General features: G+C 35.2%; 1 protein-coding gene across 1 annotated transcript; it reads left to right on the top strand.

Moving 5' to 3' along the window:
• Positions 1-3,855: 3,855 nt before the first annotated feature.
• Positions 3,856-7,543, top strand: LOC127650772 (26S proteasome complex subunit SEM1). The gene is made up of 3 exons (XM_052136407.1): positions 3,856-3,994; positions 4,507-4,600; positions 7,289-7,543. Exons 1-3 carry the CDS (start codon positions 3,919-3,921, stop codon positions 7,329-7,331), a joined length of 213 nt encoding a protein of 70 aa, XP_051992367.1. The 5' UTR covers positions 3,856-3,918; the 3' UTR covers positions 7,332-7,543.
• Positions 7,544-17,397: the final 9,854 nt, after the last annotated feature.

Consider the following 17,397-nt stretch of genomic DNA (forward strand, 5'->3'; position numbering starts at 1 on the left):
ATTTACACAAGCAGCGCTGAGGCAGACTGATTACTGTCATTTTTAAGAGTAACACACTGAAACAAACTTATCGTGCCCATTTTTTTTGCATCATACTTTGATAGAAGGCCTGCTGAAATTGTTGTTTGAAATATTGTTCCTAGTCAAAACATTTGACTTTTCACACTCCCTGTGCGCTATTTATATCTGAGCTTTACATGTGACTCCATGCATTATTGTCAAGAATCATTTGGTTAAGAGCATTTACTATAAATCATGAGTAAAATTAACATTGCGTTCAGAATATGGCTTTGAGTTGTTTATGTAGCAATGACTGATGTTCCCTAAACAATGTGGTGTTTACATTAGCAAATACCTTCTTTATTCTGAATTTAGATTTTTTAAGTTCTTTGAGTTCTTTGTTTTTGCTCCTACAGTGAGTATATTGTTATTGGATGGATATGTTGTTGATAGGAAATCTACACAATGTAGCAATGGGGTAAGGCTGTTTGAAAAAATGTACACTGATTTGAAATATAAAATGTGGACGTAACCACATTCAAGGGCCATGGAAATACAAATATTGTATGTCCTTTCACAGTTATGCTGGTTTAAAACTGCTCAACCTGGGAAAAAAGTTGTTTTGTGACAATAGGACTGTGAAGTAAGAAAATAACAGCTGAAATCTACATGAAATAACTGTCTGTTCTTGCAACTTGAGAAAGACCACCCATATTTCATTTCCCTCTGCTGATAGCATTTATCAGCAAAATCCTGATAAATACAAAATATGCAACTTAAGCCTGAGCATAACTAAGCCGCAAAGGTGGAAGGATTACCGGAGGGCCGGCCAGGACAAACATCAGATTGTATTGCCATAAAGGGTCATTAGCCTGTTGGCAAACTGTACCTCAAGCTCCAGCTGACAGGCCTTTTCAAGAAAGACAGAGGAAAAATAAGAGGGTAAAATTCCTATTGATAGACACATGAATTAGATAGGCAGAAAGATGGGTTAGAGGAAATGCAGGCCTTTAATATATTAATTTTTTCCATCTGTTCATGTAACTTTTTAAAGTGTTATTACATCATTTTAGCCACAAAACACCAGATTTATTGATATTGATAGTGACATATTAATACCACTTAAAAAGAAAGCCTAAGACTTGGTGACTGGGTGGGATTAGATGTACACATTCATCTTGTCAGATATCCTGGAAGCAAATCACTCCACACATTTTCAAATGAGCAAAGCTGACATGTTTTCCTAAAGTTTACCTCATTTATTGAATTGTTCAGCTTCTGTTTAACCATACTCAGGTCATTCTAAGATTTTAATGTCAATCTCCCATTAGCCTTTAGTAAATAAAGTGTGCATAGTAATCACAAAAATAAAGCAAGATATACAAATGAAAACAGACGTCAACTCCACCAATAGCATATGAAGAACATTTGCTTCAAGAGTTGGACTTCACAGTGAAACACTTGCTGTCTTATTAGGCATTCTTGTATTTATGCTGAATGAGACGGGCGATTATCTCATCAAGGGCACTTGGACAGGTAGACATGTTCTGGTGTGCTGTCACTTTCACTGGCAAAAGGAGAGTCCTGTCATTTATCAGATCGGTGATCAGTCAGATGAGAGCTGGTGGTGATGATGGCTCTGCTATACCTCTTGGTCCTATAAAACCCTTCTGTCCCCTCCGCTTGTCCTAGCACCCCTCAAGCCATATTGTGATCTTTGTCCTGATAAGGACCGGTGGAAGCGAGACTGCCAGACTTGCCAGGTAGGGTTGGAGCCTCTGTGAGGAGGACTCTGTGCGATACTGTCCTGGAGGGGCCAATGAAAGGCATTCTCACATACGAAGAAAGCCTGCAAGTCAGTCTGGGTAGCCCCGCTGTCTGCCCCCTCCCCATCTCCTGAGACTCCAGGCGCCACAGTGTAACTGCAGTCTCAGGTATGCTCCACAGACACTGTGAGAGATTCCCAGGCCCTTACCTGAGATGGACTGGAATGATCCCTCTATTTTATTCCAAGAGTTCTTATGCAGTAATTTTGTTTAGCAATTCTTTTTTCTGGCACAAGAGAAAATGTGGACCCAAAACAGCACTAAGAATCCTAGTTTCCATATCTACTATATCCTCTTGTATATAAGCTGTTCGAGAACACCATCATCCTCCTGTATAAATCACTTCCTTTGTCTACTTCTGTATGGACATTGGATGATTACAAAATAATTTGAAAATAGAATAAGTGAGCAGGATCTTAGTTGAGATTTTTCACCAACTGTCAGCAAATTGGAGCCACAGGACAATTTTCATTGTGGAATGTGTGGATTTGTTGTGTATGTGCTGTCATTTATCTATACAACACAATGTTCTTGTCTGTAGCTGTCAGATCATTTCTGAGATGCACCTTCACTGGAGTGTTTTCAACTTGTTTTCTACATTTCACCGCCAGTTATCTGCAAAATCAGTAACAGTTTTTTCTGTATTTCTTTATTGTCATGTGGGTCATTGACAAATAAGATTGTCCGAGGTGATAAAAATAAGAAATCTTTTAAAAATGCTATTTAAAACACACATGTCAAGTTTGTAGAAATGTAATTTTGTGTACAATTAGGTAAGGCAACTTTCACACATATCATGAATTTTTGAGTAGAGGCTTACTCCAAATGGCCTGAAAAAAATGTGACTAATCATAAAAGTATATTTTTAAGTATAATTATTATCTTTTTTCACACACAGTTTTTGGGATCTAAAGAGGTCTCCTCTGTTTATTTGTTGTTGCTTCTTCTAGCATGACAACAAAATGGCAACCTACATGTTGGTAACACCACATGACTTTGATTTGGTGTGTGTGATATTTAAAAAAAAAATGGTTTCACTGCATATTTTTTTAAGAAATAATAATAAAATATTATTCTTCACTACTCACCAACATTACCTTTTCAAGAATTTAAGCTTTAATGAGAAGTTTTAGTTTTTTTTACTGTCTTTGAATGGTTCTCCACATGACATATTTAATTTAAGCTCCAGAAAAAATATCAAAATGACTTTGAACTCAATAATTGAAAACATGTTTATCTTAGAAGAAGTTTAGTCAAGCTTAACTTGTGTGAGTTGCACATATCATGCATTTTTTAATAACTAAATAGATCTGGACACACACACACACACACACACACACACACACACACACACACGCACAAAACACACACACAAAAACAAGCACACACAAACAAACACACACAAAAACAAACACACAAACAAAAACACACAAAACACATACTCAAACACACACACAAAAAACACACACATACAAAAACAAACACACACACGCACAAATACACAAACAAACACACACACAATCTCACACACACAAAATAGCTTTACACCATTGACAACATACATTAAACTAAATAATTAGTTAATCGTGTTTTTTCATTGTAATAGTTTATATAAATGAAAAATTATCAAACTAAACAACAACATCATCATCATCATCAACAACAACAACAACAAACAAATAATAAATACAAGTCTTAACCTCCTTTTTAAATAGATCGCAGTAGTGTTCACAAAAGCATGAACTTCCACGTGTGCACGAATTATGTACATCACTGTATTTAAATTAGTTTACATACTGCAAGAAAAAGGCTGGGATGGGTTAAAATAAATTATATCCACGCATTTAGAAAATTGCTAGGCACAATAAGGCCTCTTCAGGAATACTTATTATGCAGAGCCTTCATAAATAAACACTTCAAACAGCTCATATAATAAAGGCAGAGAAGCCCTTATGCATGTCAAAGAACTGTGCACTGGTTTGTTTGTACGCGTTGTCACAGAGCTGCGCACGCGCACGCGCACACTTAACGTCCCCTTGTTACAGGAGCGTCCACGAGAAGCTGTGTCGAGCGGGTGGAACAGTAGCAAGACATGTCAGAGAAGAAACAAACAGTGGATTTGGGGTTGTTGGAGGAGGACGACGAATTTGAAGAATTCCCTGCAGAGGGTATGTGAACCATAATTTCGTGTGTTTTTGGTTAGAAATGCGCTTTTATATGATTTGAGGGTAAATAAACATCCATTCTAGACAGTGACTCAGCTAGCCAACTAGCATGCTAAGCTAACCAACACACAATCTTTATTTTATTCAACCATCTGTGGCTTTGGAAAGGACAACAAATGAATAACTATCATGTGCTGTACGTTTTGATGATCGTTTTGAAAATCCATAATTAACCAACGTGAAATAACAACAATAATATGTCTGGTCATGTATTAGCAGCCAGCATGTGTAGCACCTCAAAAACTCATATGCACTTTGTTTATTGTGAATCTCTCTCGTTTCTTCAATAATTTCAAGGTATAGAATATAATTTGACTAATGCGCTGTAGTTGTGATGTTTATTAATCTTGAGCAGAATTAATAGCAGTTCCACACTGGTTATGTGTAGTGAATTGCAGCTGGATTCAGTGTTGAATTTTGATTGAGCTTCATAGCTCTATTCGTGTCATTCGCAGACTGGACAGGCCTGGATGAAGATGAGGATGCCCATGTTTGGGAGGATAACTGGGATGATGACAACGTAGAGGATGATTTTTCTAATCAGCTCAGGTAGATTTTACAAGTTGACTTCGATTTTGCTTTTATTTATACATATGAAGTGGGGAAGGTTGTGTGAGACATTAAGTAGCCTAAATATTTTTAATGTTTTAAATATAAAGTGTACTAACTCTACATTAACAATGAAAAAATCTTTAAAAAATACATGTATGTGTGCCAGGTTTTATTAATTGTGAATGTAGATTTTTTTAATATATTTATATATATATCCTCTGACCCTAGCTTCGCTAGGATATGCGAAAAAAATAATTTCACTGCATATGTTCGAAATGAATAATGTGTGACGAAAATAAGTTTTATATATATGCAAATACACAGATCAGCCACAACTTTAAAACCTCCTGCCTAATATTGTGTAGATTCCCCTCGTGCTGACAAAATCGCACCAACCAGCATCTCAGAATAGCATGATATGATATTCTTTTCACCACAATTGTAGAGAGCGGTTATCTGAGTTACCTTCGAATCGGACTGGCTATTCTCTGTTGACCTCTTCCCAGCTTAAAACAAAAAACAAGGCATTTCCATCTGCAGAACTGCTGCTAAGGGATGTTTTTTGTTTTTGACACCATTCGGAGTAAATTCTAGAGACTGTTGTGTGTGAAAATCAGGAGATCAGCAGTTACAGAAATAATCAAACCAGCACATCTGGCACCAACAATCAAGCCATGGTCCAAATCACTTTTAGGTCAACAGAGAATGGCCAGACTGATTAAAAAGTCTACGGTAACTCAGATAACCACTCTGTACAACTGTGGTGAGAAGAATAGCATCTCATTCTGAAATGCTGGTTGGTGCTGTTTTGTCGGCACGAGGGAGACCTACACAATATTAGGCAGGTGGTTTTAATGTTATGGCTGATCTGTGTTTATATATTTATATAATACAGCGCTGTGCAAAAGTTTTAGGCGCTTGAGAAAAATGAAAAAAGCTTCTTGGAGAATTTACCACAGTTTTTCTATCTATATAGGCTGTCTCAATTGCTTTTGTCTCTTCATGTAATCCCAGACTGACTCAATGATATTGCTATCTGGGCTCTGTGGGGGGCGCACCATTTGTTGTAGGGCTCATTGTTCTTCTATTCAATTATATTTGAAACCTAAAATTTATATTTCCTACTGATACACAAAAGGTGTATATAGAGTTGAAGCCAGAAGTTTACATACGCTTAGGTTGAAGCCATTAAAACACATTTTTTAACCACTCTACACATGTTCTATTAGCAAATTGTAGTTTTGGCAAGTTGTTTAAGGACATCTTTGTGCATGACATGAAGAAGCCTTTATTTTGGTCACACATTATACATACATTTTTGTTTATGCATATATACAGTGAAATTTTTTTTTTTTTTTCCACATATCCCAGCTAAGCTGGGGTCAGAGTGCAGGGTCAGCCATGATACGGCACCCCTGGAGCAGGTAGGGTCAATGGCTTTGCTCAAGGGTCCAACAGTGGCATCTTGGCAGATTGTTTCACTTTTAATTGACTATATCACAATTCCAGTGGGTCAGAAGTTTACATATAATAAGTTAACTGTACCTTTAAGCAGGTTGGAAATTTCCAGAAAATGATGTCAAGCCTTTAGACAATTAGCCAATTAGCTTCTGACAGGATGTAAACTGAATTGGAGGCATACCTGTGGATGTATTTTAAGGCCTTCCTTCAAACTCTGTGCCTCTTTGCTTGACATCACGGGAAAATCTAAATAAATCAGCCAAGACCTCAGAAAAACAATTGTTGACCTCCACATGTCTGGATCAACCTTGGGAGCAATTTCCAAATGCTTAAGGTACCACGTTCATCTGTACAAACAATAGTACATGAGGCTTGCAAGCCAAAGAACACCATCCCAGCTGTGAAGCATGGGGGTGGCAGCATCATGTTGTGGGGGTGCTTTGCTGCATGAGGGACTGGTGCACTTCACAAAATAGCTAGATATCATCACAAGGAAGGAAAAGTATGTGGATATATTGAAGCAACATCTCAACATAGCAGCCAGGAAGTTAAAGCGTGTCGCAAATGGGTCTTTTCAAATTGACAATGACCCCAAGCATGCCTCTATATTTAAATGTATTTGGCTAGGGTGCATGTAAACTTCTGACTTTAACTGTATATTACAGTACAGTGCTGTCCTAGTGTCTATTGCTAGAATGTTCTGTTGCTGAAAATTGTAAAACCCACCCATTTTGTTTTAAAGTATTCTGTGTTAGAATTCTGTGTTCTGTGCACTGATTTAGAAGAAAACGGTCCCTCAGGATCTAATACTCTGATGGCTAACCAAAACCCATGGTGGCCTCAAACCACATTTTTTATGCGTGAGAACTTTGCCACAATAAATACTGCCATTTAAAATGGTCTGCCACCATTGGTATATGAATGGGTGATTGGGACACAGTGTAAAGCGCTTTGGTAACCTCTAAGGTTAAATAAAAGCGCTATATAAGTGCAGACCATTTACCATTTAATGTGCTCACATACAGTATATTCTTTAAATAAAAAAAAAAAAAAAAAAGATAAATTAATAGATTGCTGATATATAGTTAATTGTGTTCCCAATAATAAAGCCTTACCCTTTCCTGAAGCCAAAAGGTTGTAAATGCTATGTTATTTTTCATGGAATACAAAATGTTTTTGTTTTGCATATTTTCTCTTAATTTTTTTTTCTCATGTTCTCCTCAGAGCGGAGCTTGAAAAACATGGATACAAGATGGAAACCTCCTAACAGTTGGATTACTTTTTTTTTTCTTTTTTTTTTTCTCCCAGATTTGAATATTGTCAGTTTGGCCTGTCAATAAAAATGTGACTTATCTTATTTCTGTTGGAAGCCCAACATCATAAAACTGGTCAATCTGCGATCAATGCGTTTATTTTTATTTTTCCTACCGCATATACCATTTATGTATTAATTGTGATAATAAAGAGATGCTTTCCCTATTTAGTTGAACTTTTCTTAATGTTGTGCTTTTATGTTTAGCTGTATATTAAATTTGGAAGCACGACCTCAATTAAAAATTTGAATCCAGTATTTCTAATCATTAATACAAGCAGGACTGAAAACAACTGGAAAGTCTTGTAAACATTGTTAGCCAGTGCGAGCAGATCTCTGTGTAACATTTATTGAGATACAGCTGCTTACATACATTAGGAGGGTTTGAAGACTTGAGCTAAAACTGCTCTACTGTTTCCTGACACTTCCCCCTGAGCCCATGGGGCTTGGCAAAGTCTCTGGTAGGGAGATTATCCAGTGAAGTGTTTGTCAGAGGCACGGAGGTGATCGCAGCATGAGGCCCCAGCCGGTCCTGCCTGGGCCTGCCCACTCCCGACCGGGCCCTGCTTCTCCACTCTTCACAGCAAGGGCTCCCACATAGAACCAGAGGACAATTTGCCCAGAAGCACTCCCCTAGCTAAATGATTTCTCTGGATTTGTGGCTCTGAGTCAGAGGGTCATAATGAGCTGCAATCAATACCAGTGAGGCATCTCCTACTGCAGTGTAGTGGACCAACGTTTCACTCCTGTCTCTGTTTTAAACCCCTATTTTGCAGCTTTTCACCTTCCCAAAATTCAAACTTTTTGAATTATTAAATGTATGAAATGAGAATCTTAGGACTACAATATGTGGTGAGTGAGTTGTCACCTAATTCAAATTCAAGGTTCCCCATATTAAATATAAGAAATAAGAATATCTGTAAAAAATATAGAATACCTGACAGAAAACTGCAAGTTCAACTAAGAAGTACAGTAACTATATTGTTTTGTTATTACCCTAAATGTATATTAAGGCTGGAGCCCTCTCGCTCAACTATGTGTTGTTTAATAGATATTCAGTTGTTGACTGTGACTTTAATGACCTGATGTCAAATTTATGATTACATTCTCGCTTTTGACATCAGGGACACCCATATCTTGCCAGCACACATACACAATCAAAACATGTAAATACACCCATGCCCTTTAAAATAAGCGCTCTGTGCTGGATCATTATTTTAATTACTTGAGAGTCATTGAGGTGTGAAAATCATTAAGTGACAACAACAGTGGAGATTCCAGAGCCATTTTGTTTGTGCCTGAACGAAGAAGATTATGCTCTTGTGTTTGAGCGAGGTGGATCTTTATGGCCTTTCCAAAGTCAGTTTCACAGTTCATGAGAATTAAGCATGCACAATCTTTAGGCCAGTATATTATTTTCCAATATATTATTTATTTTGTACTTTTTGTAATTACTTTTGAATTTGGATCTTTTTAAATTCTGCCAACAGGTCACTTACCCTAACCTAATATCTATAATAAATCTAAAAATCAAATAATTTTTAATGTGAATACAGGAAAGAACAATATATTGTTTTATACAATAATTGAAAAAAGGAATATTTAATTTGACATTCAAATGTTTTTTATTTCAACATGATGTGTGTGTGTATTATTTATATATATATATATATATATATATATATATATATATATATATATATATATATATATATATATATATACTGTATACAGCTCTGGAAAAAAAGTACAAAATTATCAGTTTCTCTGGATTTACTATTTAGAGGTATGTGTTTGAGTAAATGAACATTTTAGTTTTATTCTATGAACTACAGACAACATTTCTTCCTAATTCCAAATAAAATGACAACTGGTCAAAATAACAAGATGCAGCATTTTCAGACTTCGAATAATGCAAAGAAAACAAGTTTATAATTGTTTTTAAACACAATAATGTTTTAACTTAGGAAGGGTTCAAAATCAATATTTGGTGGAATAACCTTTATTTTCAATCACAGCTTTCATACGTCTTGGCATGCTCTCTACCGGTCTTGCACATTGCTGTTGGGTGACTTTATGACACTCCTGGTGCAAAAATTAGAGCAGGAATTCAACACACTTAAATGGATTGTCTGCCATACATGTAGAGATGCTGATTTAAGAAACATTTGGTGTGGTCTCTTAATTTTTTCCAGAGCTAGATGTATATATATATATATATATTACACACACACTGGTGGCCAAAAGTTTGGAATAATGTACAGACTTTGCTCTTATGTAAAGAAATTGGTACTTTTATTCACCAAAGTTAAGTAACAGGACATTAATAACGTGAAAAATTCCTATATTAATTTGATAAAACTTCTTAAACTACTTCAAAGAGTTCTCACCAAATAATCCTCCACGTGCAGCAATGACAGCTTTGCAGATCCTTGGCATTCTAGCTGTCAGTTTGCCAGATACTCAAGTGACATTTCACCCCACACTTCCTGTAGCACTTGCCATAGATGTGATCGTCTTATCGGGCACTTCTCACACACCTTACAGTCTAGCTGATCCCACAAAACTCAATGGGGTTAAGATCCATAACACTCTTTTCCAATGATCTGTTGTCCAATGTCTGTGTTTCTTTGCCAACTCTAAACTTTTATTTTTGTTTTTCTGTTTCAAAAGTGTCTTTTTCTTTGCAATAAGTCCTGCACCCCTGAGTCTTCTCTTTACTGGTGTACATGAAACTGATGTTGAGTAGGTAGAATTCAATGAAGCTGTCAGCTGAGGACATGTGAGGTGTCTATTTCTCAAACTAGAGACTCTGATGTACTTATGCTCTTGTTTAGTTGTACATCTGGGCCATCCACATCTCTTTCTGTTCTTGTTAGAGACAGTTATCCTTTGTCTTTGAAGACTGTAGTGAACACCTTTGTATGAAATCCTCAGTTTTTGGCCATTTCAAACATTGTATATCCTTCATTCCTCAAAACAACGATTGACTGATGAGTTTCTTGAGAAAGCTTTTTGTTTGCCATTTTTGACCTCATTTTTACCATAAGACATGCCAGTCTATTGCATATTATGGCAACTCAAAAACAAAGACATTGTTGAGCTTCATTTAATGAACCAAGTAGCTTTCAGCTTGGTTTGATATAATGGCAAGTGATTTTCTAGTACCAAATTAACAATTTAGCATGATTACTCAAGAATAAGGTGTAAAAGGTAGCGTGATGGTAGCCTGTCTAGATTTGATAAAAAATTACTTTTTTCAAATAGTGATGGTGCTGTTTTTTACATCAGTAATGTCCTGACTATAATTTTGTGATCAGTTGAATGTCACTTTGGTAAATTAAATGACCAATTTCCTTCTGAAACAACAAAATCTGTGGATTATTCCAAATCTGAGAAATTATTAAAATACCTACTTCAATAAAATGACAAGATTATACATATACATTCAAATCAAACGTATATTACTTGGTTTTATTTACTGATAACCTAGTTCCAGTTTATTTGTGTATTCTGTGGTGGTTCTATCACACACACACAGATGAGTGTTGCGGTCACACTGGGGTGCTCTAGACCACAGCAAGCATCTCCACCATGAGCCAAGAGAAGACGGGGCTGCCATGCAGGGAACGCGCAGCTGCTGTAATAATAGTCCTAATTGCACGTTTCTTTTGTGGGTCTGAAATTAGTGGCAGAGCACAGCTACAATGCCCAAACCTTGAGTAAAAAAAATAAAATACTCACAGGGGCAACTGTTCAGCAGTGCAGCCCATCAACACCACCCACAACTCCCTGTCCCACACTTGCATTCACCCTCACTAAAATAAACACTGATAATAAGGTGTAATTACTTCAAAAAATAATAACAAGAGCCCTCCATGTGACAATGGTTGGCCTGTTTATTAAGAGTGAAAAATAACTTCTGAAGATATGAATGAGGGTTCCCCCCATTGAGAGACGTTAAAGGACATGTGCATCAGTGTTAGTGAGTTTGTTAACCTCATTTCAGGCCTCTTTTTTCTCTCTATACATTTCTATGTTGTTCTCTTTGCACTGTTTGGACAGAGGAACTAAAAAATAACTCACTGTGATTTTAGCTGTTACTCTTTTTTTTTTAAATTTCCCTGCTAGGCAAATATGTTTTGATAATGGAGTAAACCCATTGTTGTATTTGTGCATGTAACTATTGCATTGGCCAGTGTTGTTCAGTCACTACAAATACAAAACATTTGATTTTTAGTTTTTTTTTTTTTTGTCGAAGAGCAATTTTTAAAGCTATATAATAAAATAACTTCTATTGATGTTGGAAAAATGTTTTGCACAATTTATTGGCAAAGCAATCCTCAAGGAATGTTTTATAAAATCATCTTCAATACATAGCAAGCCAAAGGTGACAAGGAGTAATCTTGATGTACAACTGGTCAAAGAAAACATAAAAGTATTCAATATTTCTTGGACCAAATAATGCTGTTTTGCTTTTCCTTCACTCTCTGGTCTACATCCATTTAAAAGCTTTTTCATTATTATTATTATTAAAATTTGCTTTATAAATAAATTTATTTGTAGGCACATTTTACATTTGTCCACATGGTTTATTGAAACAATTAAATAATTTTATAAAGAGGAATATTAATTAACTAATGCGTGATTTACAAATGCATTATAAATCATTGATATGTGGCTGTAACAAAGTAAATACAAATGGAAACTTTTGTGCAATACTTGCCAAATAGTGAGCCATTTTACCTCACATGTTATACATGCTCAAGAACACATATTTAACATTAGTAACCTATGAAAATGTACCTTAATTTAATGTGGACACAAATAAGTAAGTCAAGATGTTACTGTATTTATTAAACTGAAGTGGACTGTAGCAAAATGATATAATTCCTCCTTTTAGTCTCACTATAATAGTCTATTTTCTCTGCATTGTGATATAAATCATGAATTAAGGCATTTTATGTTGCTGATTAAGTATGAATACTGTATGTGTATTTATTAATTCTTCATAACATGCAAGTGCTCAGAATTTGGTATTGCATAAACGTTACACTTTTTAATCTTGTCATATTAATTACTTTTAGTTTTTTAATAAACTACTTTATAAACCCTTAACAAAGGGAACGTTAATGTAAAGTATTACCGTCTGGCCTGCTTTGCTTGTAAATTCACCAACTTATACGTTTTTCTTCAAAAGTATGTATACGATCATGTAAAGGTGTCTAGTTTGTTGATAATGTTTTTGTCAAATTCCAGTTATCTTGCAAAAAATTGTTTTAGGAATCTTGCATAGATTTTCTCTTAAATGCAATCCATGCTCAATTTTATAAAAATGTAAAAGTTTGATGGCTTTAATTTAATAATTACATACAGCCAATATTTACTTGAAGCTAATTGAAGGTTGCCTATTTTAGTTAGAAATTAAAAGCAATTAACTCAATAATTTTATTGATTTTAAATTAATTTCCTAATGAAATTAATTAGAAAATTGTGGTAATCATGGAGTAAAACCTCACACAGCATCAACAAAGGGTTGAACTGCACCATAAAACAAAGTCTTCCAAATATTCTGTTTCAATTCTACCTTCAGACTTTTGAAAAATGTAGTGCCTAAATTTATAAATAATGAATGCAGCCATCATATCATTTATGACAGGAATGTTTGAATGGTCTGAGGGTTTATTTAAAATGTTAAAAGGTTTTTGCTTATTTTTTATTTATGTAGTTCCCCACTGGGACCCTAAATCATCTTCAAGCTCAGCGATACCTAGCAATTACAGATTGTCTTTATTCCGTTGTTCCCCAAATTATATTTTAAGCATGGCCAACATATCAAGGCAACCTACCGCACTTAATAACCCTGGACAGTGAGGAGAAAAGCACATATTTGTGGGTCTTGGTAGGGCAATTAAGCACTCTTGATGTAATTCTCGCTAGTGAATTATCAGAGCTCTGATAATTGGTATTAATTGATCATCTCATTCACCAAAGCACTCTCATTTCCTAAATAACTGTAAGGTAGACTCCAGATGACCTTTCTCTCACATCATTAGTGTACCCAGCATGACTGTGCCTTCATTTGTGAGTAACAAATAAGTGCTAATGATAAAACTAATACATCTCCAATTGAATTATGGGAATCATTTAGAGACCAAAATGTGAAACAAATAATAAGCATCTTATATTTTTGCTTCTTAAAGTAAGACTTTGCACACTTTCATTTTCCCAACCAACATTATGAGATATTCTGGGATGCTTTTTAAACAGTATCGAAGAAGTTCCTATGTATGCTGAGCACTTTTTAGCTGCTTTTCCTTCACTATCTGGTCCAACTCATCCGTTTCAAAACATTTTTTTTATTAAAAAATGTAGTTTCCAAAATAATACATAGGTAGGCACAATTTATAATCCAGTAATTAACATTATGTCACAAATGCTGTCAGTTGAGCTTAACTTGTGTATTAAACCAGGAATATTCTATTAAGCACCAAAATGTTTTAAGATTGAGAAAAACATACATTCAATCAAGTTTCCAAACTGTTAACTGGTAATGTAAAAGCTGGAATTACACAGATATAATAGTGTATTTGCACTGAAAAGGCAACGAGGTCATCTGATATTTGTAAAATTTCTTTGAAACTGCTTTCAGAGGCAAGTTTTACAATAAAATAAGGACTCATGAACTCATGAACAAAAGAATGGTAAGGTGCAACTGTAGATTGCAGTGATCTTAGGGAAAAATTCAGCATTGGGGTTTGAGAACCTGGGAGGCCTGGTGGAGGCATAGGCTTATAGTACGAGCTCAACGCGGAAACAATTTATCATGTGTGAGCGGCTGTCTGCTCACAAGACAACAACAATGTTCCTAATCTCTCCCTCAGGCGGGACACATATCCAGCGTAGCTAAGACTCAGACATGCAGCCTCTCTCACACACACACACACACACACACACACACACACACACACACACACACACACACACACACACACACACACACACACACACACACACACACACACACGTGGTTAACTTGCTATCAAGCATATATAATTATATACTATACATCATAATGGGAATATGCTAAATAAATAAAGCTTGCCCCCCCATTTTATTAGGATTAATGTAATGCAGTTTTTTCATTGGATTTTTTTTTTTTTTCAAACATGGAGAATTAATGATCTATTCATGTTGCTTTTTTTCTCATTCTAAATGCAGGATGGGAAAACCAAAATCTTACATTTGTCGACCTCATTTCAAACGCAAACTTGGGATTGACAAGCTTTCTTTTTCATGGTTGGGAAATGTAGTCATCATTTAGTCATCTTTAATTTAACCGTTTGTCCTCTGAGTGGCAAACTTCCTTAAAATGAGCCAAAGCAGGCAACGCCTACTGCAATGGAATGGAAAATGTGCAGTTTATTTCATACTGCTCTGTTTGGGATTGGGAAATGAAAGAAACACATAAGCAAACAAAGAGCGGGTGTGTGTTTCATGATTGGGTGTCTGGTGGCCGTCACGCAGCTAGTTGGAATTAAGAGTGACACGTGTTACTGAGGGACTCCCTGCTAAGGAACACTGTTCTTTCGTGGCGGAAGAGACTGAGCTTTGAATTATTGGTTATTGTGCTGGGTTACATATGCTCTGATTAAGGGAAGCTGAGTGTGTGGACTCTTTTTCTTATTGGCGCTGAATACATGACTCTGAAGATTCCACATATGTATACGAGATTGACATGAAATACTTTTGGAATGTTGACATGTCCTGTGGTGTGCTGTACTCCATCTAAACTAAAACTATATTAAATGGCTAATTCATTTCTCTCTATCTATCTATCTATCTATCTATCTATCTATCTATCTATCTATCTATCTATCTATCTATCTATCTATCTATCTATCTATCTATCTATCTATCTATCTAGCTATCTGTCTATCTGTCTATCTGTCTATCTGTCTGTCTGTCTGTCTGTCTATCTATCTATCTATCTGTCTCTCTGTCACTCTGTCTCTCTTTCTGTCTAAAATATTTGTAGTTTTTGTTACGTTTTGAATTGCTAATCTCTTTAGCATGTCTCTACATATCTGAGAACACTTACTGTCCTCTCTTTTTACAAGCTCCCATCACTTCTGACAGAACAGTGAAACAGGATTGTGTGTTTATGCTTGAAATGGATTGAGTGACTTGAACATGATGCATCCATGGTGATTTTTGTTTTGTTTTTTACATTGTCCACTCTGTAGCCATGAGAACTGGTGTATGCAGTGTCTTTGTTCCTCATACAAAATGCAGATAGCAACAGAAAAAGAAAATAGCTATCCATTGGTGTGCATCTATCACTGTAAAAAAAAAAAAAAAAAAAAAAAACGTTAATTGGTTAGATACCTTAAAACATATGGTAAAAAATTATAATGTATTAAAAAGAAAATACATGTTAAAAAATTACCTTTTTTTCCACATAAAAAGTATGATTTGTTTCCATTTCATTAACGGTATATATGAATATTATGTTTACAAAGAGACTACATATACTTTTTATGGTAAATTATTGTTAAAATTACAGTAAAAAAACAATAATCGTGTGTTCCCAGAATTCCATGACCCATTCCATTTTATTATATTTTATAGGAATAGTCATGTTTCTTCTTTTTTATAATAGTCATGTTTCTTCTTTTTTTGATATTTTTTATATCAGTTCCGTACATTGGGGTGTTCTGTGTTATATCTGATGTAGTTTAGTTAAGTTTACTGCATTATTTTAATTTCACATGTTACTCTGATGGTGTTTAGTGTTTGTGTGAGTGACACTGAGCACTCTCTACATGTTTGTTGATCACTGCTCTTGCAAAGGCCACTATTGATGTAATTCATGTCATCATGTGCCATTTCTGTAATTACTATAGTGATTAACGATACATTATAAAGTGAAAAGAAGATTTTTATGGTTTCAGAAGTTTAAAGTATTAAGTTTATGTAATTGATTAATATAAACGGTAATGCTCCGTAAAATGTACAGGGATCAAAATTACATCCCGTAAAGTAGTGATGGGAAGATCGGATAATTTTACTCACTTGAGTCTTTGAGTCACCTTCAGCAAAATGAACAAATCTTTATTCAAGTAATTTTGTTCATTTGTGCAGAATTAAATTACAATCTTACATTTTCAATAGTGAAATCCTAATCCTAATGTGCATAAGTTAATGGAACTTACTTCTTCAATTGTCCATCATATGTCCATCCAAAGTACATCCAAAGTACCAAGTAGTTGTTCCAACTTAAAAAAATAGTGTAGGCAACAATTACTCAAAACTTTAAGAAGGTATGACAACTTAATAACTGACCTTATTTTTATTCGTAGTATAATACATTATTCTGCCAAAAATAGCCTCCTCAGGACTGAGCTTGACACTGAGCTTGACAGTGTGTTAAATGGCATAAAAATTTACTTGATTGTTTTAAGTAATCTGAACTTTTTGTACATTAGATTGTTCAGTAAACCTTTAAAATTTTGTTAATCTGACAAAACTGAAGTTGAATTTTTTCGCAGTGCATTCTTCGTGAAATCCAAGGAGAAGAATTTATGAAAAAAAAAGACTTAAATATTGATCTGTTTCTCACCCACACCTTTCGTACAGAATCGCTTCTGAAAATATGGATTGAAACCCTGGAGTCATATATATAATTTTTTTATTATGCCTTTATTTGCTTTTTGGAGCATCTAAATTTTGGCACCCATTCACTTCCATTGTTTGCATCTGGGATGGCATGAGTGTGAGTAAATTATAAGACAATTTTCATTTTTGGGTGAACTATCCTTTTAACGTCAATAACACAAGGTATGGAAAGCATTTTATCTTCCCTTTCAAAAGTTGGCAGGCCTCTGTATTTTGATATCCCAATTATGCATAATTATATGGTTATTTGCATTTTATTATTTGCATTGTTTTTCCCTACTGGCCACAACCCAATCAGAACAGACCTGCTACACATTTTTGGGCTGCATCCACCACTTGCTTT

The sequence above is a fragment of the Xyrauchen texanus genome, chromosome 10, assembly GCF_025860055.1.
Source record: "Xyrauchen texanus isolate HMW12.3.18 chromosome 10, RBS_HiC_50CHRs, whole genome shotgun sequence".
Lineage (NCBI taxonomy): Eukaryota > Metazoa > Chordata > Actinopteri > Cypriniformes > Catostomidae > Xyrauchen > Xyrauchen texanus.

Coding starts and splice junctions, on each gene's coding strand:
- LOC127650772 (XM_052136407.1), top strand. CDS start 3,919: ATGTCAGAGAAGAAACAAACAGTGGATTTGGGGTTGTTGGAGGAGGAC. Junction 3,995..4,506: donor TGAAGAATTCCCTGCAGAGG/GTATGTGAACCA, acceptor TGTCATTCGCAG/ACTGGACAGGCCTGGATGAA. Junction 4,601..7,288: donor GATTTTTCTAATCAGCTCAG/GTAGATTTTACA, acceptor TGTTCTCCTCAG/AGCGGAGCTTGAAAAACATG.